General features: G+C 42.2%; 3 protein-coding genes across 8 annotated transcripts in view; 2 read left to right on the forward strand and 1 right to left on the reverse strand.

Annotated features, from left to right (window-relative positions):
- The first annotated feature begins 3,911 nt into the window (after positions 1-3,911).
- plaat1l (phospholipase A and acyltransferase 1-like) lies at positions 3,912-7,513 on the forward strand. 2 transcript variants are annotated; one of them, XM_036955266.1, is made up of 5 exons: positions 3,912-4,015; positions 5,271-5,400; positions 5,695-5,783; positions 7,071-7,235; positions 7,398-7,513. In XM_036955266.1, the coding sequence occupies exons 1-5, from the start codon at positions 4,007-4,009 to the stop codon at positions 7,461-7,463; spliced, it is 459 nt and encodes a 152-aa protein (XP_036811161.1). In that variant the 5' UTR covers positions 3,912-4,006; the 3' UTR covers positions 7,464-7,513. The 2 variants fall into 2 exon arrangements, with proteins under 2 accessions (XP_036811161.1, XP_036811160.1); XM_036955265.1 differs by having other exon boundaries at positions 3,973-4,093.
- On the forward strand, positions 7,511-10,149 carry LOC118941500 (probable serine/threonine-protein kinase DDB_G0283337). 3 transcript variants are annotated; one of them, XM_036955228.1, is made up of 3 exons: positions 7,511-7,829; positions 7,950-8,727; positions 8,767-10,149. In XM_036955228.1, the coding sequence occupies exons 1-3, from the start codon at positions 7,726-7,728 to the stop codon at positions 9,988-9,990; spliced, it is 2,106 nt and encodes a 701-aa protein (XP_036811123.1). In that variant the 5' UTR covers positions 7,511-7,725; the 3' UTR covers positions 9,991-10,149. The 3 variants fall into 3 exon arrangements, with proteins under 3 accessions (XP_036811123.1, XP_036811124.1, XP_036811121.1); XM_036955229.1 differs by having other exon boundaries at positions 7,950-9,289; positions 9,464-10,148; XM_036955226.1 differs by having other exon boundaries at positions 7,950-10,148.
- Positions 10,150-10,440: 291 nt separating this feature from the next.
- ephx2 (epoxide hydrolase 2, cytoplasmic) overlaps positions 10,441-23,805 on the reverse strand; it is a 41,328-nt gene continuing 27,963 nt past the window's right edge. Inside the window, exons 14-20 of one of the 3 annotated variants that reach the window (XM_036955235.1) lie at positions 23,781-23,805; positions 23,385-23,487; positions 22,962-23,031; positions 22,799-22,879; positions 21,275-21,333; positions 10,940-10,954; positions 10,441-10,754 (exon numbers count right to left, since the gene is read on the reverse strand). The exon at positions 23,781-23,805 is cut by the window's right edge and continues 18 nt beyond it. In XM_036955235.1, coding sequence (XP_036811130.1) covers positions 10,733-10,754; positions 10,940-10,954; positions 21,275-21,333; positions 22,799-22,879; positions 22,962-23,031; positions 23,385-23,487; positions 23,781-23,805 — 375 coding nt within the window. In that variant the 3' untranslated portion in view covers positions 10,441-10,732. Of the gene's footprint in view, positions 10,955-12,897; positions 13,260-21,274; positions 21,334-22,798; positions 22,880-22,961; positions 23,032-23,384; positions 23,488-23,780 lie in introns of those variants that run through there. The other 2 variants (XM_036955233.1, XM_036955234.1) reach the window with 2 other exon arrangements.

A 23,805-nucleotide genomic window follows, 5' to 3' on the forward strand; every position in this document is an offset into this window, starting at 1 on the left:
TTACTTTCAGTGCTTCAAACTCTCTCCAGAAGTTCAGTGAGGATCTCTGAATAATCCAATGTTGACCTAAATGACTAATGAGGATAAATACAATCCACCTGTGTGTAATCAAGTCTCCATATAAATGCACCTGCACTGTGATAGTCTCAGAGGTCCGTTAAAAGCGCAGAGAGCATCATGAAGAACAAGGAACACACCATGCAGGTCCGAGATACTGTTGTGAAGAAGTTTAAAGCCGGATTTGGATACAAAAAGATTTCCCAAGCTTTAAACATCCCAAGGAGCACTGTGCAAGCGATAATATTGAAATGGAAGGAGTATCAGACCACTGCAAATCTACCAAGACCTGGCCGTCCCTCTAAACTTTCAGCTCATACAAGGAGAAGACTGATCAGAGATGCAGCCAAGAGGCCCATGATCACTCTGGATGAACTGCAGAGATCTACAGCTGAGGTGGGAGACTCTGTCCATAGGACAACAATCAGTCGTATACTGCACAAATCTGGCCTTTATGGAAGAGTGGCAAGAAAGCCATTTCTTAAAGATATGAGGTGGGGGCTACAAAGTATTAACTTAAGGGGGCTGAATAATTTTGCACGTCCAATTTTTCAGTTTTTGATTTGTTAAAAGTTTGAAATATCCAATAAATGTCGTTCCACTTCATGATTGTGTCTCACTTGTTGATTCTTCACAAAAAAATAGTTTTATATCTTTATGTTTGAAGCCTGAAATGTGGCAAAAGGTCGCAAAGTTCAAGGGGGCCGAATACTTTCGCAAGGCACTATATATATATATATATATATATATATACACAGTCAGGTCCATAGGTATTTGGACAGTGACACAATTTGCATCATTTTTGGGTCATTGTCCATCTGCACTGTGAAGCGCCGTCCAATGAGTTTTGAAGCTTTTTGGCTGAATCTGAGCAGATAATATCATTAGCCCCAAACACTTCAGAATTCATCCGGCTGTTTTTTGTCAGCAGTCACATCATCACTAAATACAAGGGAAGCAGTTCCACTGGCAGCCATACATGCCCACGCCATAACACCACCTCCACCATGCTTCTCAGATGAGGTGGTATGCTTCGGATCATGAGCAGTTCCTTCCCTTCTTCATACCACCACCTCCACCATGCTTCAAAGATGAGTTGGTATGCTTTGGATCATGAGCAGTTCCTTCCCTTCTCCATACCACTACCTCCACCATGCTTCACAGATGAGGTGGTATGCTTCGGATCATGAGCAGTTCCTTCCCTTCTCCATACCACTACCTCCACCATGCTTCACAGATGAGGTGGTATGCTTCAGATGATGAGCAGTTCCTTCCCTTCCCCATAACACTACCTCCACCATGCTTCACAGATGAGGTGGTATGCTTCGGATCATGAGCAGTTCCTTCCCTTCTCCATAACACTACCTCCACCATGCTTCACAGATGAGGTGGTATGCTTCGGATCATGAGCAGTTCCTTCCCTTCTCCATACCACTACCTCCACCATGCTTCACAGATGAGGTGGTATGCTTCGGATCATGAGCAGTTCCTTCCCTTCTCCATAACACTACCTCCACCATGCTTCACAGATGAGGTGGTATGATTCAGATGATGAGCAATTCCTTCCCTTCTCCATAACACTACCTCCACCATGCTTCACAGATGAGGTGGTATGCTTCGGATCATGAGCAGTTCCTTCCCTTCTCCATAACACTACCTCCACCATGCTTCACAGATGAGGTGGTATGCTTCAGATGATGAGCAGTTCCTTCCCTTCCCCATAACACTACCTCCACCATGCTTCACAGATGAGGTGGTATGCTTCGGATCATGAGCAGTTCCTTCCCTTCTCCATAACACTACCTCCACCATGCTTCACAGATGAGGTGGTATGCTTCGGATCATGAGCAGTTCCTTCCCTTCTCCATAACACTACCTCCACCATGCTTCACAGATGAGGTGGTATGATTCAGATGATGAGCAATTCCTTCCCTTCTCCATAACTCTTCTCTTCCCATCATTCTGGTCCAAGTTTATCTTTGTCTCATCTTTTTATGGGATGTTGTTCCAGAACCGCACGTTTAAAAAATAAAATAAAAAAATTTGGAGCAAACTCTAATCTGGTCTTCCTGTTTTTGAGAAATGGTTTACATCTTGTGTATTTACTCTGGTGAAGTCTTCTCTTGATTGTTGACTTTGACGCAGATAGACCTTCCTCCTGGAGGGTGTTGTTGATCTGGCCGACTGTTGTAAAAAATGTTTTTTCTTCACCATGGAAACCATTCTGTCATCCACCACAGTTGTTTTCCGTGGTCTTCCGGGCCTTTTGTTGTTCCTGAGCTCACCAGTGGCCACACCTCATGTTTTTGCTATCACTCTGATGGGTTTGTTTTGATTTGTCAGCCTAACGGCTTGTTTCACTGGCAGTGACAGCTCTCTGGACTTCATATTGAGGGTTTGTTTCACTGGCAGTGACAGCTCTTTGGACTTCATATTGAGGGTTTGCTTCACTGGCAGTGACAGCTCTCTGGACTTCATATTGAGGGTTTGTTTCACTGGCAGTGACAGCTCTCTGGACTTCATATTGAGGGTTTGTTTCACTGGCAGTGACAGCTCTTTGGACTTCATATTGAGGGTTTGCTTCACTGGCAGTGACAGCTCTCTGGACTTCATATTGAGGGTTTGTTTCACTGGCAGTGACAGCTCTCTGGACTTCATATTGAGGGTTTGTTTCACTGGCAGTGACAGCTCTCTGGACTTCATATTGAGGGTTAACAGTAACAGATTCCAAATGCAAAAATGCCACACTTGAAATCAACCTTTTATCTGCTTACCAAATGAACTAATGAGGTAATAACACACACCTGGTCATGAAACACCTGAGCAACCAATTGTCCAATTACTTTTGATCCCTTAGAAAGGGGGGAGGGCCACATATAAAAAGTGCTGTAATTTCTACACCGTTCACCCGATTTGGATGTAAATCCCCTCAAATTAAAGCTAAAAATGCACTTTAAACTCACATGTCAACTCCAATATGCTGTTGTAGACAGCCAAAATAATAATAACTTGGTCAATGTCCAAATATTTATGGACCTGACTGTATATATCTATTTAGACGATGGTGATATATATATATATATATATATACAGTACCAGTCAAAAGTTTGGACATTCAAGGGTTTTTATTTATTTTTTACTATTTTCTACATTGTAGAATAATAGTGAAAACATCAAAACTATGAAATAACACATATGGAATCATGCAGTAAACAAAAAAAAAGTGGAAATCAAAATCTGAATATATTTAATTAGCCAACCTTTGCCTTGATGACAGCTTCGCACACTCAGCTTCCCAGCTTTCTCAGCTTCCTCAGTTTCAGCACTTGATGGTTTTTGCGACTCCACTTGAAGGAACTTTCTTGAAATGTTCCATATTGTCTGACCTTCGTCTCTTAAAGTAATGATGGACTGTCGTTTCTCTTTGCTTATTTGAGCTGTTCTTGCCATAATATGGACTTGGACTTTTACCAAATAGGGCTATCTTCTGTATGCTACTAATTGTCTCAAACGCATTAAGAAGGAAAGAAATTCCACAAATTAACTTTTAACAAGGCACACCGGTTAATTGAAATGCATTCCTGGTGACAACCTCATGAAGCTGGTTGAGAGAATGCCAAGAGTGTGCAAAGCTGTCATCAAGGCAAATGGTGGCTACTTTGAAGAATCTCAAATATAAAATATATTTAGATTTATTGAACACATTTTTTGGTTACTACATGATTCCATATGTGTTATTTCTGTCTAGTTTAGGGTGTGTGTCAACAGGTGTTTCCTGATGAAGAAGAATAGATTTAATGCGGGGGGGGGGGGGGGGGGGGGGTCATATTGTCAGGGTCCCCTATGCAAAACATGACTGAGATAATCTCTCAGATCATCTCCACATGCTCTTTTGTCTGTGTGTGACCTGATTTTCAACGCACACAGAAGAACCAACACAGCTAACACCATGGGCCTGGTACGATGCTACTTTTCTGTTATTATAGTCAGATCATTCCTGTACCTGGTAGGATACTTCAGATCATTACTATACCTGGTAGGATACTTCATATCATTACTATACCTGGTAGGATACTTCATCATATCATTTCTATACCTGGTAGGATACTTCAGATCATTACTATACCTGGTAGGATACTTCATATCATTACTATACCTGGTAGGATACTTCATCATATCATTTCTATACCTGGTAGGATACTTCAGATCATTACTATACCTGGTAGGATACTTCATATCATTACTATACCTGGTAGGATACTTCATCATATCATTTCTATACCTGGTAGGATACTTCAGATCATTACTATACCTGGTAGGATACTTCATATCATTACTATACCTGGTAGGATACTTCATCATATAATTTCTATACCTGGTAGGATACTTCATATCATTACTATACCTGGTAGGATACTTCATCATATCATTTCTATACCTGGTAGGATACTTCAGATCATTACTATACCTGGTAGGATACTTCATATCATTACTATACCTGGTAGGATACTTCATATCGTTACTATACCTGGTAGGATACTTCAGATCATTACTATACCTGGTAGGATACTTCATATCATTACTGTACCTGGTAGGACTCTTCATCGTATCATATGATTAGATGTTATACTGTTATTGTGATAGGTTTGTTCTGTGATCTGACATTCTATAGTTTTTATCATGAATGTTAGACTCTGATTCTGTAATGACTTCAGTTTAGAGGAAGTACCGATCTGTAGCACTAGCAGCTAACATTTACTAACAACACAACAACTGTAGTGGGGGGGGGGGGGGGGGGTTGGTTATGAGTTTGGGGTTGTGTGTGTGTGTGTGAGTGAGTGAGTGAGTGAGACAGTGAGTGAAACAGTGTCTCAGTCTGAAATACCGATCTGTAGCACTAGCAGCTAACATTTACTAACAACACAACAACTGTAGTGGGGGGGGGGTTGGTTATGAGTTTGGGGTTGTGTGTGTGTGTGTGTGTGAGTGAGTGAGTGAGACAGTGAGTGAGACAGTGAGTGAGACTGTGTCTCAGTCTCTCTCTCTGCCTTGTAGGGGAGTTCTCATCCAAAGTGAGTGAGTGAGTGGGTGAGACTGTGTCTCAGTGTCTCTCTCTGCCTTGTAGGGGAGTTCTCATCCAAAGTGAGTGAGTGAGACTGTGAGTGAGACAGTGAGTGAGACAGTGTCTCAGTCTCTCTCTCTCTGCCTTGTAGGGGAGTTCTCATCCAAAGCCGTTCCCAGGAGACATCTTGGAGTTTCCTCGGAATAAATACTTCTCCCATTTCGGAATTTACTACGGAGAGAGAGATGGAGTGCCCTACGTAGCACATCTCACCTGCAGAGGTCTGTCTATATATATATATATACACACACACACAGTCTTGTACAGCTCACCTTGTGTGGACACACAATTCAGTCCAATCAAAATTCCTATTTTCCCCTAACCCCTAACTCTAACCCCCCCCCTAGAAATAGCATTTGACCTTGTGGGGGATTAACAAAATGTCCCCAGTTGGTCACATTGTTGTTACTTTACTATTCTAGTGGGGACTTCTGGTCCCCACAAGTATAGTTAAACACGTCCACACACACACACACACACACTATGCTGTACTGACTGACTGTGTGTGTGTTCAGACTCGGAGACGAAGCTCCTGCTTTTTGGTCGAGCCCTGAAGTCAGAGGTCAAACTGGACCCAGTGGAGGTGGTGGGACAGAGATACAAGGTAACACACTCAGGGCGGCAGGGTAGCCTAGTGGGCTAGAGTGTTGGGCTAGTAACCGAATGGTTGTAAGTTCAAATCCCTGAGCTGACAAGGTCAGTCTGTCGTTCTGCCCCTGAACAGGCAGTTAACCCACTGTTCCTAGGCCGCCATTGTAAATAAGAATTTGTTCTTAACTGACTTGCCTAGTTTTTTTTGTTGTTGATTATTCTAGATTGTTTGTGTATGTGAGGTCATAGCTCCTCTAACCATGTGTATGTGAGGTCATAGCTCCGCTTACCATGTGTATGTGAGGTCATAGCTCCTCTAACCATGTGTATGTGAGGTCATAGCTCCTCTAACCATGTGTATGTGAGGTCATAGCTCCTCTAACCATGTGTATGTGAGATCATAGCTCCTCTAACCATGTGTATGTGAGATCATAGCTCCTCTAACCAATGTGTATGTGAGGTCATAGCTCCTCTTACCAATGTGTATGTGAGGTCATAGCTCCTCTAACCATGTGTATGTGAGGTCATAGCTCCTCTAACCATGTGTATGTGAGATCATAGCTCCTCTAACCATGTGTATGTGAGATCATAGCTCCTCTAACCATGTGTATGTGAGGTCATAGCTCCTCTAACCATGTGTATGTGAGATCATAGCTCCTCTAACCATGTGTATGTGAGATCATAGCTCCTCTAACCATGTGTATGTGAGATCATAGCTCCTCTAACCATGTGTATGTGAGATCATAGCTCCTCTAACCATGTGTATGTGAGGTCATAGCTCCTCTAACCATGTGTATGTGAGATCATAGCTCCTCTAACCATGTGTATGTGAGATCATAGCTCCTCTAACCAATGTGTATGTGAGGTCATAGCTCCTCTAACCATGTGTATGTGAGGTCATAGCTCCTCTAACCATGTGTATGTGAGGTCATAGCTCCTCTTACCATGTGTATGTGAGATCATAGCTCCTCTAACCATGTGTATGTGAGATCATAGCTCCTCTAACCAATGTGTATGTGAGGTCATAGCTCCTCTAACCATGTGTATGTGAGGTCATAGCTCCTCTTACCATGTGTATGTGAGGTCATAGCTCCGCTTACCATGTGTATGTGAGGTCATAGCTCCTCTAACCATGTGTATGTGAGGTCATAGCTCCTCTTACCATGTGTATGTGAGGTCATAGCTCCTCTTACCATGTGTATGTGAGGTCATAGCTCCTCTAACCATGTGTATGTGAGGTCATTGCTCCTCTTACCATGTGTATGTGAGGTTATAGCTCCTCTTACCATGTGTACTGTAGGTGAGGAACATGCTGGATGAGATCCATCCTCCCAGGGACTTCTACTCTGTGGTGAAGCCTGCTATAGACGATATGATGGGTAAGGATATCACCTTCGACATCTTGTTCCACAACTCTGAACACCAGGCCACGCTCTTCAGATATGGACTCAAGAAGTCTACACAGGTAAGGGTAGGGGTGGTGAGAGTCTTTGATGGTGGTACGATGTGCAACAATGTCTGTAGTGATTGGTTGTAGATTGAAATGGTCTGTTGTGATTGGTTACAGATTGAAAAGGTCTGTAGTGATTGGTTGTAGATTGAAAATGTGTGTTGTGATTGGTTACAGATTGAGAAGGTCTACATCCAGATCCTGCCCACCTGGAAGGAGCTGTTTAAGAAGAGGAAGTTGTAACAATGACTACAACTCTGCCTACAGTCTGACGCCCCCCCCCCCCCCCCCCTTCTCCCCCCCTCTCCCTGGACCTCATGCTGGGCCATCACCTTTCTTACACCAGTACATTCATTTTAAATCCTCGAGGGAGAATCACCTGTCGTTCTACTCCTCACCAGCAGAGGAAACCAAAACAACTACCATCTTGAAGTCTGGCCAACTTACGTTCTGTTTCGCTCCACTGCGGTGAGGATGGTGTGGATCAGCCTACGGATTCCTGCTAATGAGGAACAAGGAGAATCATAGCAGATTGGAATGTATAGTTAAAATAGTATTTAACCCCAGTGTAGTGTACAACCCCAGTGTAGTGTATAATACCTCCAGTGTATAATAACTCCAGTGTAGTGTATAACTCCAGTGTAGTGTATAATACCTCCAGTGTATAACTCCAGTGTAGTGTATAACTCCAGTGTAGTGTACAACCCCAATGTAGTGTATAATACCTCCAGTGTATAATAACTCCAGTGTAGTGTATAACTCCAGTGTAGTGTATAATAACTCCAGTGTAGTGTATAACTCCAGTGTAGTGTACAACCCCAGTGTAGTGTATAATACCTCCAGTGTAGTGTACAACTCCAGTGTAGTGTACAATAACTCCAGTGTAGTGTATAACTCCAGTGTAGTATATAATAACTCCAGTGTAGTGTATAACTTCAGTGTAGTGTACAACTCCAGTGTAGTGTACAACTCCAGTGTAGTGTACAATAACTCCAGTGTAGTGTATAACTCCAGTGTAGTATATAATAACTCCAGTGTAGTGTATAACTCCAGTGTAGTGTATAACTCCAGTGTAGTGTATAACTCCAGTGTAGTATGTAACTCCAGTAAAGTGTATAACTCCAGTGTAGTGTATAATAACTCCAGTGTAGTGTATAACTCCAGTGTGGTGTATAACTCCAGTGTGGTGTATAATAACTCCAGTATACTATATAACTCCAGTGTAGTGTATAACTCCAGTGTAGTGTATAATAACTCTAGTGTAGTGTATAATAACTCCAGTGTAGTGTATAATAACTCCAGTGTAGTGTATAATAACTCCAGTGTAGTGTATAACTCCAGTGTGGTGTATAATAACTCCAGTATACTATATAACTCCAGTGTAGTGTATAACTCCAGTGTAGTGTATAATAACTCTAGTGTAGTGTATAATAACTCCAGTGTAGTGTATAATAACGCCAGTATACTATATAACTCCAGTGTAGTGTATAACTCCAGTGTAGTGTATAACTCCAGTGTATTGTATAATAACTCCAGTGTAGTGTATAACTCCAGTGTAGTGTATAACTCCAGTGTAGTGTATAATAACTCCAGTGTGGTGTATAATAACTCCAGTGTAGTGTATAATAACTCCAGTGTAGTATATAATAACTCCAGTGTGGTGTATAATAACTCCAGTGTGGTGTATAATAACTCCAGTGTAGTGTATAATAACTCCAGTGTAGTATATAATAACTCCAGTGTGGTGTATAACTCCAGTGTAGTGTATAAATCCAGTGTAGTGTATAACTCCAGTGTAGTGTATAACTCCAGTGTAGTATATAACCCCAGTGTAGTATATAACTTCAGTGTAGTGTATAACTCCAGTGTAGTGTATAATAACTCCAGTGTAGTGTATAATAACTCCAGTGTAGTGTATAATAACTCCAGTGTAGTGTATAACTCCAGTGTAGTATATAATAACTCCAGTGTAGTGTATAATAACTCCAGTGTAGTGTATAACTCCAGTGTAGTGTATAACTCCAGTGTATTGTATAACTCCAGTGTAGTATATAACCCCAGTGTAGTATATAACTTCAGTGTAGTGTATAACTCCAGTGTGGTGTATAATAACTCCAGTGTAGTGTATAACTCCAGTGTAGTGTATAACTCCAGTGTAGTGTATAATAACTCCAGTGTAGTATATAACTTCAGTGTAGTGTATAATAACTCCAGTGTAGTATATAATAACTCCAGTGTAGTATATAACTTCAGTGTAGTGTATAACTCCAGTGTAGTGTATAATAACTCCAGTGTAGTGTATAATAACTCCAGTGTGGTGTATAATAACTCCAGTGTAGTGTATAACTCCAGTGTAGTGTATAACTCCAGTGTAGTGTATAACTCCAGTGTAGTGTATAATAACTCCAGTGTAGTATATAATAACTCCAGTGTAGTGTATAACTCCAGCGTAGTATATAACTTCAGTGTAGTGTATAACTCCAGTGTAGTGTATAACTCCAGTGTAGTGTATAACTCCAGTGTAGTGTATAACTCCAGTGTAGTATATAATAACTCCAGTGTAGTATATAATAACTCCAGTGTAGTGTATAACTCCAGTGTAGTATATAATAACTCCAGTGTAGTTTATAATAACTCCAGTGTAGTGTATAACTCCAGTGTAGTACATAATAACTCCAGTGTAGTTTATAATAACTCCAGTGTATTGTATAATAACTCCAGTGTAGTGTATAACTCCAGTGTAGTGTATAACTCCAGCCCAGTCTGCTGATATCGGGTCATGTTATCTTCCATTTTAGTTTTTACTTTCAGGTTGAACATTATCGAGATTATATAAAACGGCATTGTTGGTTGAGGGCTTGTAAGTAAGCATTTCACGGTAAGATCTACACCTGTTGTATTCGGCGCATGTGACTAATAAAATTTGATTTAAATAAAGTAAAATAATTTCCCTGTTTCCTCTGTGTCTGTGTGTCAGAGAAAGAGAGGGAGAAAGAGAGAGGGAGAGAGAGAAAGAGAGAGAGAGGAGAAAGAGAGGCGCGAGAAGGAGAGAAAGAGGCAGGGGTTGAGTATGGGTTTTACGTCTTCAGTTTTAAGGGATGAGTGTGAAATAATATGAGATGGAATGCAATTGTTGTTATTGTGATGTGGTCGAATGAAACAATGGAGAAAGTATGAATCTGTTGTGTTTGTGTTCTGGGGAATGAAAAGACATGGCACAATAAAGGAAGGCATTTATTTACAAATATCATTGCATCTTCAACGCCCTTCTTTCCTTATGTTAATAAGTGTGTTGTTATGAATGTGTGTTATGAATGTGTTATGAATGTGTTATGAATGTGTGTATAGCATCGTGGAGGAAAGCTGGAAAATTCATCTGCAATAACATTTTCTGAAGCATAAATATAAAAAGTTGTTGGATCACGCGGCCCCTCCTCGCTGTGCATCAGTGGTCCCAGTGGGTCTAGAAACATTGGTGGTATTGATCCACAGTCAAGTCCTAACACCATCGCCTACTGGTTTGTGTCAGGTGACCTAACAAGAGAGTGACCTAACAAGAGAGTAACCTGACAGAGAGTGAGAGAGTGACCTGACAGAGAGTGACCTGTCACACCCACAGCTGCTCAGTCTTGAAGACAGAGAGTGACCTGACAGAGACCTGACAGAGAGTGAGAGAGTGACCTGACAGAGAGTAACCTGACAGAGAGTGAGAGAGTGACCTGACAGAGAGTGACCTGTCACACCCACAGCTGCTCAGTCTTGAAGACAGAGAGTGACCTTTACTGCTCTAATTATGTTGGTAACCAGTTTATAATAGCAATAAGGCACCTCGGGGGTGTGTGGTATATGGCCAATATACCACGGCTAAAGGGCTGTATCCAGGCACTCCGTGTTGCATCGTGCCTAAGAACAACCCTTAGCCGTGGTATATTGGCCATATACCCACACCTCCCCGGTCCTTATTGGTTAATTATATCCCTGCCCGTGTGGATAAAATAAACTCAAGACAGGCAGTCCACAAAGTAGCCTAACCACAACATATCAAATAGAAAGGGATACATCGATTGTTGCATCATCACTGGTGGACAGACTCTGTCAACATAAATGCTACCATTGATCTGTTTTTATACTTAGGGCCCCCGATAGCTAACGACCAGAAATAGATCTAGTGTTTGAGTTTTTTCCATCACTGGTTATTTAGACAAATCACGATTTCGAAGGGTTTTAGTATCTTTTGAATTTTGTAAAAGGGGGGGAGGGGCATTTGTCCTTAACTTCAAAAGAGAGAGGGTGGAGCTCCTAGATCCGGTTCTAGCATCTCTTCATATCTTCTCCTAACATGTGTGGACCCAGAACTTAACCGAGCAGCTGACCAATTACGCAAGACTTTAGTTCTGTGTTCTCGGAGGATACAGTTTTTGCAAAACGAGAATGGAACATTGCTGCTCACAACTGCACAGATATACACAACATTACCACACTGTTTTTATCTGCATATATTAAATCGTCACTTTCTCACGAAATGTCTCATTTAAAGGGGAAGTTTTGAGACCTCGTGCTAGAAGTGTTGTGTTTTTTTTTGCCCACTGTGGGTGTATCTCTTCAGAAGAGTCAAGCGTTCGTTGTCTGTATCAATAATCAATCATTATGAATGCTCAGCCTATTCCCTAGTGCACTAGAAAGTGCATTTTCAAAAGTAGTACACTTAAAAGGGGAATAAATTGTCAATCAATCAAATTTATTTTATAAAGCCCTTTTTACATCAGCAGTTGTCACCAAGTGCTTTGCAGATGTCCAGGCTAACAGAGAGCAAGCAATGTTGAGGCAGAAGCATAGTTGAAAAACCTCTCAAGAAGGAAAGTTAGCATTTATTGGGATGACTCGTGTTCCGGAGGCAGCTCTGCAGGGTGGTCACTTGCTGGCACAGTCACAATGTTATAGAACCTAACCTTAAGCACACTGTTAACCTTATGCCCAACGTTCAACGATATACTGAACAAAAATATGAAGTGTTGGTCCCATGTTTCATGAGCTTAAATAAAAGATCTCAGAAATGTTCCCTACGCAAAACACATTTCTCTTAAATTTTGTCCACAAATTTGTTTACATCCCTGTTAGTCAGCATTTCTCCGTTGCCAAGATAATCCATCCACCTGACAGGTGTGGCTTATCAAAAAGCTGATTAAAAAGTATGATCATTACACAGGTGCACCTTGTGCTGGGGACAATAAAAAGCGACTCTAAAATGTGCAGTTTTGTCACAAAACTATGCCACAGATGTCTCAAATTTTGAGTGAATGTGCAATTAACATGCAAACTATAGGAATATCCACCAGAGCTGTTGCCAGATAATTGAATGTTAATTTCTCTACCAAAGCCGCCTCCAACATCGTTGTAGAGAATTTGGCAGTCACAACCGCAGACCATGTGTAACCACGCCAGCCCAAGACCTCCACATCCGGCTTCTTCATCTCGTCTGAGACAAGCCACCCCCGGACAGCTGATGAAACTGAGGAGTATTTCTGTCAGTAATAAAGCCCTTTTGTGGGGGAAAAACTCATTCTGATTGGCTGGGCCTGGCTCCCCAGTGGCTGGGCCTGGCTCCCCAGTGGGTGGGCCTGGCTGCCAAGTGGGTGGGCCTTACGACCCTGCCCAGTCATGTGAAATCCATACATTAGGGCTTAACAAATGTATTTAAATGGACTGATTTCCTTATTTGAACTATAACTCAGTAAAATCTTTGAAATTGTTAGATGTCACGTTTATATTTTTGTTCAGTATATATATATATTTTTATATAGCCAATTTTGACTTTGCAGCTGGCCCATCTCGTGCAAATGGCTCAGTTCTGCCTCCAGGACTAGACTCATCCCAATAAACGTCAACCTGCAGGAACCAAGGAAGAAACCTAGAGAGGAACCAGGCTCCGAGGAGTGGCCAGTCATGGTAACTGATCACAGCTTGGGTGTCACGGCAACCCCCATGTTGCTGTGAGTGTCCTTCAGCCATGAGATCAGAATGTTGTTCAGCTCAGATGGCCTGAAAAACACACAAACACACACACACACACACACACACACACACACACACACACACACACACACACACACACACACACACACACACACACACACACACACACACACACACACACACACACACACACACACAATATAAACACCCAAGGTATGCCTAATCTATCTGCCAATATACACAAATATTTTTGCTAATACACAACAGTTTATACCACAAAAAGGACCAACTGATTTAGACACAGCGTTGACATGCAGAGCAGCAGTTGTGACCCCTTAACTTTTTAACCCCCGATCTGACCCCGTCATCCTCAGCAGAGCTTTAAATCAGGAGTCAGATGTGAGTATACTTGACATTCTGTGGCCAGTTTAAAAAAAAAAAGTTATCTATCTGAATTCCAGGTAGGATCAAATGCAAAGAAATAGAATAAATGAAATGGACGAATCATTGACTTCAGTGGGGGACCCCCATTCTATTCATTCTATTTCTATGTATGTAAATCCTATACTAGAAATGTGGATATAGATGGAAGCAGAATAAGGCAGGGTAGCCTAGTGGTTAGAGCATTGGACTAGTAACCGAAAGGTTGCAAGTTCGAATCCCCGAGCTGACAAGGTACAAATCTGTCGTTCTGCCCCTGAACAGGCAGTTAACCCACTGTTTCTAGGCTGTCATTGAAAATAAGAATTTGTTCTTAACTGACTAGTTACTTAAAAAAATAAAACAATTGTGTAGGCTGACACAGCAACAGTCATTAAAATCTGATAAAAAAAATGAACCTTGACATGACTTACACAAGCAATTAAGGTTAACTGCCTTGCTCAAGGGCACATCAACATAATTTTCATCTAATCGGGGATTCAAACCAGCGACCTTTCAGGAAGGGAAAGGGGATACCTAGTCAGTTGTAAAGGGGGATACCTAGTTAGTTGTAAAGGGGGATACCTAGTCAGTTGTAAAGGGGGATTCCTAGTCAGTTGTAAAGGGGGATATCTAGTCAGTTGTACAACTGAATGCCTTCAACTGAAATGTGTCTTCTGCATTTAACCCAACTCCTCAATCAGGGAGGGGCAGGGGGCTGCCTTAACCGACACATGGTTGTTTTTGGGGTGTTTACTGCCTTCCACGTTGACGGCTCTGAGATTCAAACCAGCAAACTTTAGGTTACTGGCCCAACGCTCTTAACCGCAAAGTCAAATGCTATTTCTAGGCGGTTTAGGGTTAAGTTTAAAATTAGTGTCAGGGTTAGAATTAGGTTTAGGGTTAAAGTTAGAATTAGGTTTAGGGTTAAGGTTAGAATTAGTGTCAGGTTTAGAATTAGGTTTAGAATTAAGTTTAAGGTTAGAATTAGTGTCAGGTTTAGGATTAGGTTTAGAATTAGGTTTAGGGTTAAGGTTAGAATTAGTGTCAGGTTTAGGGTTAAGGTTAGAATTAGTGTCAGGTTTAGGGTTAAGGTTAGAATTAGTGTCAGGTTTAGGGTTAAGGTTAGAATTAGTGTCAGGTTTAGAATTAGGTTTAGGGTTAAGGCTTCCGAGTGGAGCAGCGATTCACGGCACTGCATCTCAGTGCTCGAGGCGTCACTACAGACACCCCGGTTTGATTCCAAGCTGTATCACAACCGGCCGTGATTGGGAGTCCCATTGGGTTTGGCCAGTGTCGGCCAATACTGTAAATAAGAATTCGTTCTTAGCTGACTTGCCTAGTTAAATAAAGGTTAAATATATTTTGGAACTAAAACAATGAGGCCAGGTTTTCAGGTTAGGTCTAGGCTTAGAGTAAGGGTACGGGTTAGGGTTCATGTTTAGGGAAAACAGGATTTTGAATGGGACTGAATTGTGTGTCTCCACAAGGTTAGTTGCACAAGACTGTGTGTGTGTTTTCTATTTAGTGCTGAGCGATTAGTGCTTTTTGAGGTCGGTTCAGTTTCGGTTATAAAAAAATAATCACAGATTTAAAATTAAAAACATGAATTAATGCATTATGAAATAATTTAATGATTTTACAGTATTTGAGATATTGTTTTTTTTAATTTTAGAGCTTCCCTCAGTCATCACCTGCCTTCATCCTGACACTGGGTTGCTTTAACAACACATGATGTTAGTGAATGACCATTACTGCTTATCACTTATTAAACAGAATTTATTCACATTACATACTTTAATGCCTACTGGATAACTTATTTTGTATTGCTTTTAATCTTTTTAATGAATTTATCTTATTAACACTGTGTTCTAGCTAGCTATTTGTGTAGGTAGTTATCAAGTAAACACAATGATAGGCCCCGGTATATATTTGTATATATTATTACATAACTTTGGTTTTTATTTGATTACTTAATCATTTTTAAAATTCTTGAATAAAGTCATCTCATATCTTCTCAGGCAGTAGCAGCCAGCGACCCATCTAATGTCAGCGAGTCTACGAGTAATCATATTGAGCTATGCTAGTAGCTAGCCGTCTGACAAAATCATTTTGACTAGTTCTTCAAAGTAGACAACGCATACAGTACCGTGAGAAAACACCCCTCGACTTATTCCACAATTCGTTGAGTTACAGCCTGACGACTGTAGCTCTGGTCCTGGTCTGTTACATACCTCAAACACATTGTTTTGTACACTTCTTTCACTACAACAAACAAATCTTTAAAGAGCTTTAGCCCCACAGCTTTAGTTGTAAAGTTACCATCTGAATTCAAAGTGGATTCAATGGAGAGTAAAAAAAATGTATCACCCATCAGACAGTAGCTCATAATCACAAAGTGATGACATGTTTTTAGAAAATCCTTCAGATTTACTGATAATGAAATACAGAAATATCACATTTACATACAGTACTAGTCAAAAGTTTGGACACACCTGCTCATTCAAGGGTTTTTCTTTATTTGTACTATTTTCTACATTGTAGAATAATAGTGAAGACATCAAAACAATAAAATAACACATGAAATCATGAAGTAACCAAAAGTAGCCACCCTCTGCCTTGACAGCTTTGCACACTCTTGGCATTCTCTCAACCAGCTTCATGAGGCAGTCACCTGGATTGCATTTCAATTAACAGGTGTGCTTTGTATGGTGGAAATTACAAGCCTGCGTTATAATACTATCATTGCATCAAATGGTTGTGTTATGCAACAGAATATTATATATTATAACTCTCTATTGTGTCTGTGTGAACTGAAAGTGGGCCTCTGACAGGAGATTTACGAGGTCTTTGGGGATTCCACATTTCATCTCCGCTTTCCAGAGCATGAGTTAATGTTTCTGTTCTATACGGTACCAGGGAGACATGGCTCCAGTATGGAGCCTTGTGTGTTATGTAAACTGAAGGAGGATGGATTTTGATATAAAACGCTGTGGCCCAAACCAGCTGGTTGAGTTCTCAGTGATCACCTCCAGGGGTGATTACCGACCAGCTGGTTGAGTTCTCAGTGATCACCTCCAGGGTTGATTACTGACCAGCTGGTTGAGTTCTCAGTGATCACCTCCAGGGGTGATTACTGACCAGCTGGTTGAGTTCTCAGTGATCACCTCCAGGGGTGATGACCGACCAGCTGGTTGAGTTCTCAGTGATCACCTCTAGGGGTGATGACTGACCAGCTGGTTGAGTTCTCAGTGATCACCTCCAGGGGTGATTACTGACCAGCTGGTTGAGTTCTCAGTGATCACCTCCAGGGGTGATTACTGACCAGCTGGTTGAGTTCTCAGTGATCACCTCTAGGGGTGATGACCGACCAGCTGGTTGAGTTCTCAGTGATCACCTCCAGGGGTGATGACCGACCAGCTGGTTGAGTTCTCAGTGATCACCTCTAGGGGTGATGACTGACCAGCTGGTTGAGTTCTCAGTGATCACCTCCAGGGGTGATTACCGACCAGCTGGTTGAGTTCTCAGTGATCACCTCCAGGGGTGATGACCGACCAGCTGGTTGAGTTCTCAGTGATCACCTCCAGGGGTGATGACCGACCAGCTGGTTGAGTTCTCAGTGATCACCTCCAGGGTTGATTACCGACCAGCTGGTTGAGTTCTCAGTGATCACCTCCAGGGGTGATGACCGACCAGCTGGTTGAGTTCTCAGTGATCACCTCCAGGGGTGATGACCGACCAGCTGGTTGAGTTCTCAGTGATCACCTCTAGGGGTGATTACTGACCAGCTGGTTGAGTTCTCAGTGATCACCTCCAGGGTTGATTACCGACCAGCTGGTTGAGTTCTCAGTGATCACCTCCAGGGGTGATTACCGACCAGCTGGTTGAATTCTCAGTGATCACCTCTAGGGGTGATGACCGACCAGCTGGTTGAGTTCTCAGTGATCACCTCCAGGGGTGATGACCGACCAGCTCCATTACTGCAGTAATTAAATAATACAGTTTGATTGTTTTGAAGAAATCTAAAGTCTCTCCTTTTGATTACATTAACTCCACCACACTTGTTAAAAAGTTAATTTGTGGAATTTCTTTCTTTCTTAATGCATTTGAGCCAATCAGTTGTGTTGTGACAAGGTAGGAGTGGTATACAGAAGATAGCCCTATTTTATGGTCATATTATGGCAAGCAAAGAGAAATGACAGTCCATCATTACTTTAAGACATGGCTACTTTGAAGAATCTCAAATATAACTTTTTTGGGGTACAACATAAGTCCATGTGTTATTTCATAGTTTTGATGTCTTGACTATTATTCAACAATGTGGAAAAACTCTGGCATTAGTAGGTGTGTCCAAACGTTTGACTGGTACTGTACATGGATAGGACCAAGGAAGGGTAGAAAACAATTTCTAGAGTGTTGAAAGTTTCCAAGAGCACAGTGGTCTCCATCATTGAGAAAGTGAAAAAATATGTAACTACCCAGACTCCCTAGAGCTGGCCGTCTGACCAAACTGATCAACCGGGCAAGATGAACCTTGGTCAGAGAGGTGACCAAGAACCCACCAACCACTCTGACAGAACTACAGAGTTCCTTGGCTGAGATGGGAGAACCTGCCAGAAGGACAACAGTCTCTACACCACTTTACCAATCTGGGGTTTATGGGAGAGTGGCCAGACGGAAGCCACGGCTGAGAAAAAGGCACATGAACTCCGCCTGGAGTTTGTAAAAAGGCACATGAACTCTGCCTGGAGTTTGTAAAAAGGCACATGAACTCCGCCTGGAGTTTGTAAAAAGGCAAGACTCTGAAAGACTGAGAGCATAAGGCGAAGGATAATGTGGTCTGATGAGACAAAAATGTTACTCTTTGGCCTGAATGCAAAGACCTACTGTATGTCTGGAGAAAACAAGGCACAGCTCATCACCCATCGAACACCATCACTACTGTGAAGCAAGGTGGTGGCAGCATCATGCTATGGGGATTATTTTCAGTGGCAGGGACTGGGAGACTGGCAAGGATAGAGGGAGCAATGAATGGAGACAAATACGGGCAAATCCTTGATGAAAATGTACATTTCAACAGGACAATGACTCCAAGCATACAGCCAAAGCAATGCTGGAAGGCTTCAGAAGAAGATTGGGAAAGTCCTTGAGTGAAGAATAGAATCCCATTGAAAATCTGTGGAAAAACTTGAAGATTGCTGGTCAATGCCGCTCCCCATCTAACTCAACAGAGCTTGAAAAATTCTGCAAGGAAAAATGGTAGAAAATCTCCAAATCCAGATGTTCAAAGCTAATACAGACTGTTAATACCCAAGACGACTCAAAGCTGATCCAGACATACCCAAGACGACTCAAAGCTGATCCAGACATACCCAAGACGACTCAAAGCTGATCCAGACATACCCAAGACGACTCAAAGCTGACACAGACACACCCAAGATGACGACTGAAAACTGATACAGACATACCCAAGACGACTCAAAACTGATACAGACATACCCAAGACGACTCAAAGCTGATAGACATACCTAAGACGACTCAAAACTGATCCAGACATACCCAAGACGACTCAAAGCTGATAGACATACCCAAGATGACTCAAAGCTGATACAGACATACCCAAGACGACTAAAAACTGATCCAGACATACCCAAGACGACTCAAAGCTGATAGACATACCCAAGATGACTCAAAGCTGATACAGACATACCCAAGACGACTCAAAGCTGATAGACATACCCAAGATGACTCAAAGCTGATACAGACATACCCAAGACGACTAAAAACTGATCCAGACATACCCAAGACGACTCAAAGCTGATAGACATACCCAAGATGACTCAAAGCTGATACAGACATACCCAAGACGACTCAAAGCTGATAGACATACCCAAGATGACTCAAAGCTGATACAGACATACCCAAGACGACTAAAAACTGATCCAGACATACCCAAGACGACTCAAAGCTGATGCAGACATACCCAAGACGACTCAAAGCTGATAGACATACCCAAGATGACTCAAAGCTGATACAGACATACCCAAGACGACTAAAAACTGATCCAGACATACCCAAGACGACTCAAAGCTGATAGACATACCCAAGATGACTCAAAGCTGATCCAGACATACCCAAGACGACTCAAAGCTGATAGACATACCCAAGACAACTCCAAGCTGATCCAGACATACCCAAGACAACTCCAAGCTGACAGACATACCCAAGATGACTCAAAGCTGATCCAGACATACCCAAGACGACTCAAAGCTGATAGACATACCCAAGACAACTCCAAGCTGATCCAGACATACCCAAGACAACTCCAAGCTGATCCAGACATACCCAAGACAACTCCAAGCTGATCCAGACATACCCAAGACAACTCCAAGCTGATCCAGACATACCCAAGACAACTCCAAGCTGATGCAGACATACCCAAGACAACTCCAAGCTGATCCAGACATACCCAAGACAACTCCAAGCTGATCCAGACATACCCAAGACAACTCCAAGCTGATCCAGACATACCCAAGACAACTCCAAGCTGATCCAGACATACCCAAGATGACTCCAAGCTGATCCAGACATACCCAAGACAACTCCAAGCTGATCCAGACATACCCAAGACAACTCCAAGCTGATCCAGACATACCCAAGACAACTCCAAGCTGATGCAGACATACCCAAGACGACTCCAAGCTGATCCAGACATACCCAAGATGACTCCAAGCTGATCCAGACATACCCAAGACTGTAAAGCTGACACAGACATACCCAAGACAACTCCAAGCTGATAGACATACCCAAGACAACTCCAAGCTGACACAGACATACCCAAGACAACTCCAAGCTGATAGACATACCCAAGACAACTCCAAGCTGACACAGACATACCCAAGACAACTCCAAGCTGATAGACATACCCAAGACAACTCCAAGCTGACACAGACATACCCAAGACGACTCAAAGCTGATAGACATACCCAAGACAACTCCAAGCTGACACAGACATACCCAAGACAACTCCAAGCTGATAGACATACCCAAGACGACTCAAAGCTGATGCAGACATACCCAAGACTGTAAAGCTGTAAACGCCACCAAAGGTGCTTCTACAAAGTATTGACTCAGGGGTGTGAATACTTATGTAAATGAGATATTTCTGAATTCCATAAATAAATACATTTGCAAACATTTCTAAAAAACATTACTTTGTCATATATATGGTGTATCGTGTGTAGATGGGTGAGAAAAAGTATTGTATCCATTTTGAATTCAGGCTGTAACACAACAAAATGCCGAATAAGTCAAGGGGTATGAATACTTTCTGAAGGCTCTGAAAATAGAACTCAAGTAATTGAACCGACATCGATCAATTAGTTGTTTATTAATCGTTCAGCACTAGTGTTTGTGTGTGTGGAGGGGGGGTTACTGAGGTCAACAAAGACAGATGGTTAAAAGGTTGACACTATGAACTCTCACACACACGCAAGGGGCAAGGACAAACACACACGCAAGGGGCAAGGACAAACACACACAAAGGGGCAAGGACAAAACACAGACGCAGGGGCAAGGACAAAACACACACACAGGGGCAAGGACAAAACACACACGCAGGGGCAAGGACAAAACACACACGCAAACAAATTGTGTCCCACCTTTCCATCTGGGTCCAGTGTCCACACTCCTCAATGTGTCCTCTGGTGAGGTTGGGGATCTGAAACACACAGACCTGACACATTGACGTATATAACACACACACAAACGTGTCTGCTTACAATGTGTGTGTGTGTTTATGTGTATGTGTGTGTGCTGCGTGTCTGTCTGTCTGTCTGTCTGTCTGTCTGTCTGTACGTGAGTGAGTATACGTGCGTCAAATCAAAGTTTATTTCTCGCCTTCACAGGATACAACAGGTGCAAAACCATTCAGCGATGCTCTCCTAACATATGATATCCTAACCTATGATCTCCTAACCTATGATCTCCTAACCTATAATCTCCTAACCTATGATCTCCTAACCTATGATCTCCTAACCTATGATCTCCTAAAATATAATCTCCTAACCTATGATCTCCTAACCTATGATCTCCTAAAATATAATCTCCTAACATATGATATCCTAACCTATGATATCCTAACCTATGATCTCCTAACCTATAATCTCCTAACCTATGATCTCCTAACCTATGATCTCCTAACCTATAATCTCCTAACCTATAATCTCCTAACCTATGATCTCCTAACCTATGATCTCCTAACCTATAATCTCCTAACCTATAATCTCCTAACCTATGATCTCCTAACCTATAATCTCCTAACCTATAATCTCCTAACCTATAATCTCCTAACCTATAATCTCCTAACCTATGATCTCCTAACCTATAATCTCCTAACCTATGATCTCCTAACATATGATCTCCTAACCTATGATCTCCTAACCTATGATCTCCTAACCTATGATCTCCTAACCTATGATCTCCTAAACTATAATCTCCTAACCTATAATCTCCTAACCTATGATCTCCTAACCTATGATCTTCTAACCTATGATCTCCTAACCTATAATCTCCTAACCTATAATCTCCTAACCTATAATCTCCTAACCTATGATCTCCTAACCTATGATCTCCTAACCTATGATCTCCTAACCTATGATCTCCTAACCTATAATCTCCTAACCTATAATCTCCTAACCTATAATCTCCTAACCTATGATCTCCTAACCTATAATCTCCTAACCTATAATCTCCTAACCTATGATCTCCTAACCTATAATCTCCTAACCTATAATCTCCTAACCTATAATCTCCTAACCTATAATCTCCTAACCTATAATCTCCTAACCTATGATCTCCTAACCTATGATCTCCTAACCTATGATCTCCTAACCTATAATATCCTAACCTATAATCTCCTAACCTATAATATCCTAACCTATGATCTCCTAACCTATAATCTCCTAACCTATGATCTCCTAACCTATGATCTCCTAACCTATAATCTCCTAACCTATGATCTCCTAACCTATAATCTCCTAACCTATAATCTCCTAACCTATAATCTCCTAACCTATAATCTCCTAACCTATAATCTCCTAACCTATGATCTCCTCAGTCTGTCTGTGTGTTTCTGTGTGTGTCAGTCTGTGTGTGTGTCAGTCTGTGTGTGTGTGTGTTATCACCATGTTTTCCATTCCCCTGGAGAAGACAGGCAGCAGAACAGGATCTTTACCCGCGGTCACCATGAGAGCTGGCATCAAGAGCTACAGACAGACACACACACAGGAAAAGTGTAAGTTATCAACATACTGTATAACTGTGTCAACGTAACACACGCACCCCTACCTTAGCTCTGGGTCGGGAGCAAAGCCATTTCCAGTTGCTCACAACATTACGGTACCAGTTCAGCGGCCCTCTGGAAAAACACACAACACTGTCACTCATTTCTCCTCCTCCTCCTCTTCCAACTCTCCTCCTCCTCCTCTTCCACCTCTCCTCCTCCTCTTCCAACTCTCCTCTTCCACCTCTCCTCCTCCTCTTCCACCTCCTCTACCTCTCCTCCTCCTCTTCCACCTCCTCCTCTACCTCCACCTCTCCTCCACCTCTCCCTCTTCCTCTACCTCCTCTTCCACCTCCCCTCCTCCTCCACCTCTCCCACCTCCTCCCCCCCTTCCTCATCCTCCTACTCCCCTTCCCTCCCCTCATCCCCTCTATTTCCTTATTCCATCCTCCACCCTCTCTCTTCGTTGCCAGTGTGTGTGTGTATACCTGAATCCCTTGTCTTTGAACTGAGTGATGTAGAACTGCAGAGCAGTCTCACTGAGGATAGAACTCCTGGGTATCTCGTCTGGTAGTCCTACGAACAGACCACCTACACACACACACGCACACACGCACACACACACACACACACACACACACACACACACACACACACACACACACACACACACACACACACACACACACACACACACACACACACACACACACACACACACACACACACACACACACACACACACACACACACACACACACACACACGTATTTATTATTTATCCTCCAATCAGAATGTCAGTTTAACACATGGGACCCCATAGGTCAACCCTTCAGTCCCAACCCTCCAATCAGAATGTTACTTGGAGTTCCTGTCTGACTCACCTCTGGCACAAACTCCAGCAGTGTT

This window comes from Oncorhynchus mykiss, chromosome 19, assembly GCF_013265735.2.
Source record: "Oncorhynchus mykiss isolate Arlee chromosome 19, USDA_OmykA_1.1, whole genome shotgun sequence".
NCBI lineage: Eukaryota > Metazoa > Chordata > Actinopteri > Salmoniformes > Salmonidae > Oncorhynchus > Oncorhynchus mykiss.

What these genes read in the sequence shown, in the direction of transcription:
- plaat1l (XM_036955265.1), top strand. Translation starts at nt 4,007, where the DNA reads ATGGGCCTGGTACGATGCTACTTTTCTGTTATTATAGTCAGATCATTC. An exon ending in TGGTGGGACAGAGATACAAG is followed by an intron (nt 5,784 to 7,070) that starts GTAACACACTCA and finishes TGTGTACTGTAG; the next exon opens with GTGAGGAACATGCTGGATGA. An exon ending in GACTCAAGAAGTCTACACAG is followed by an intron (nt 7,236 to 7,397) that starts GTAAGGGTAGGG and finishes GATTGGTTACAG; the next exon opens with ATTGAGAAGGTCTACATCCA.
- LOC118941500 (XM_036955226.1), top strand. Translation starts at nt 7,726, where the DNA reads ATGAGGAACAAGGAGAATCATAGCAGATTGGAATGTATAGTTAAAATA. An exon ending in GTGTATAATACCTCCAGTGT is followed by an intron (nt 7,830 to 7,949) that starts ATAATAACTCCA and finishes TATAATACCTCC; the next exon opens with AGTGTATAATAACTCCAGTG.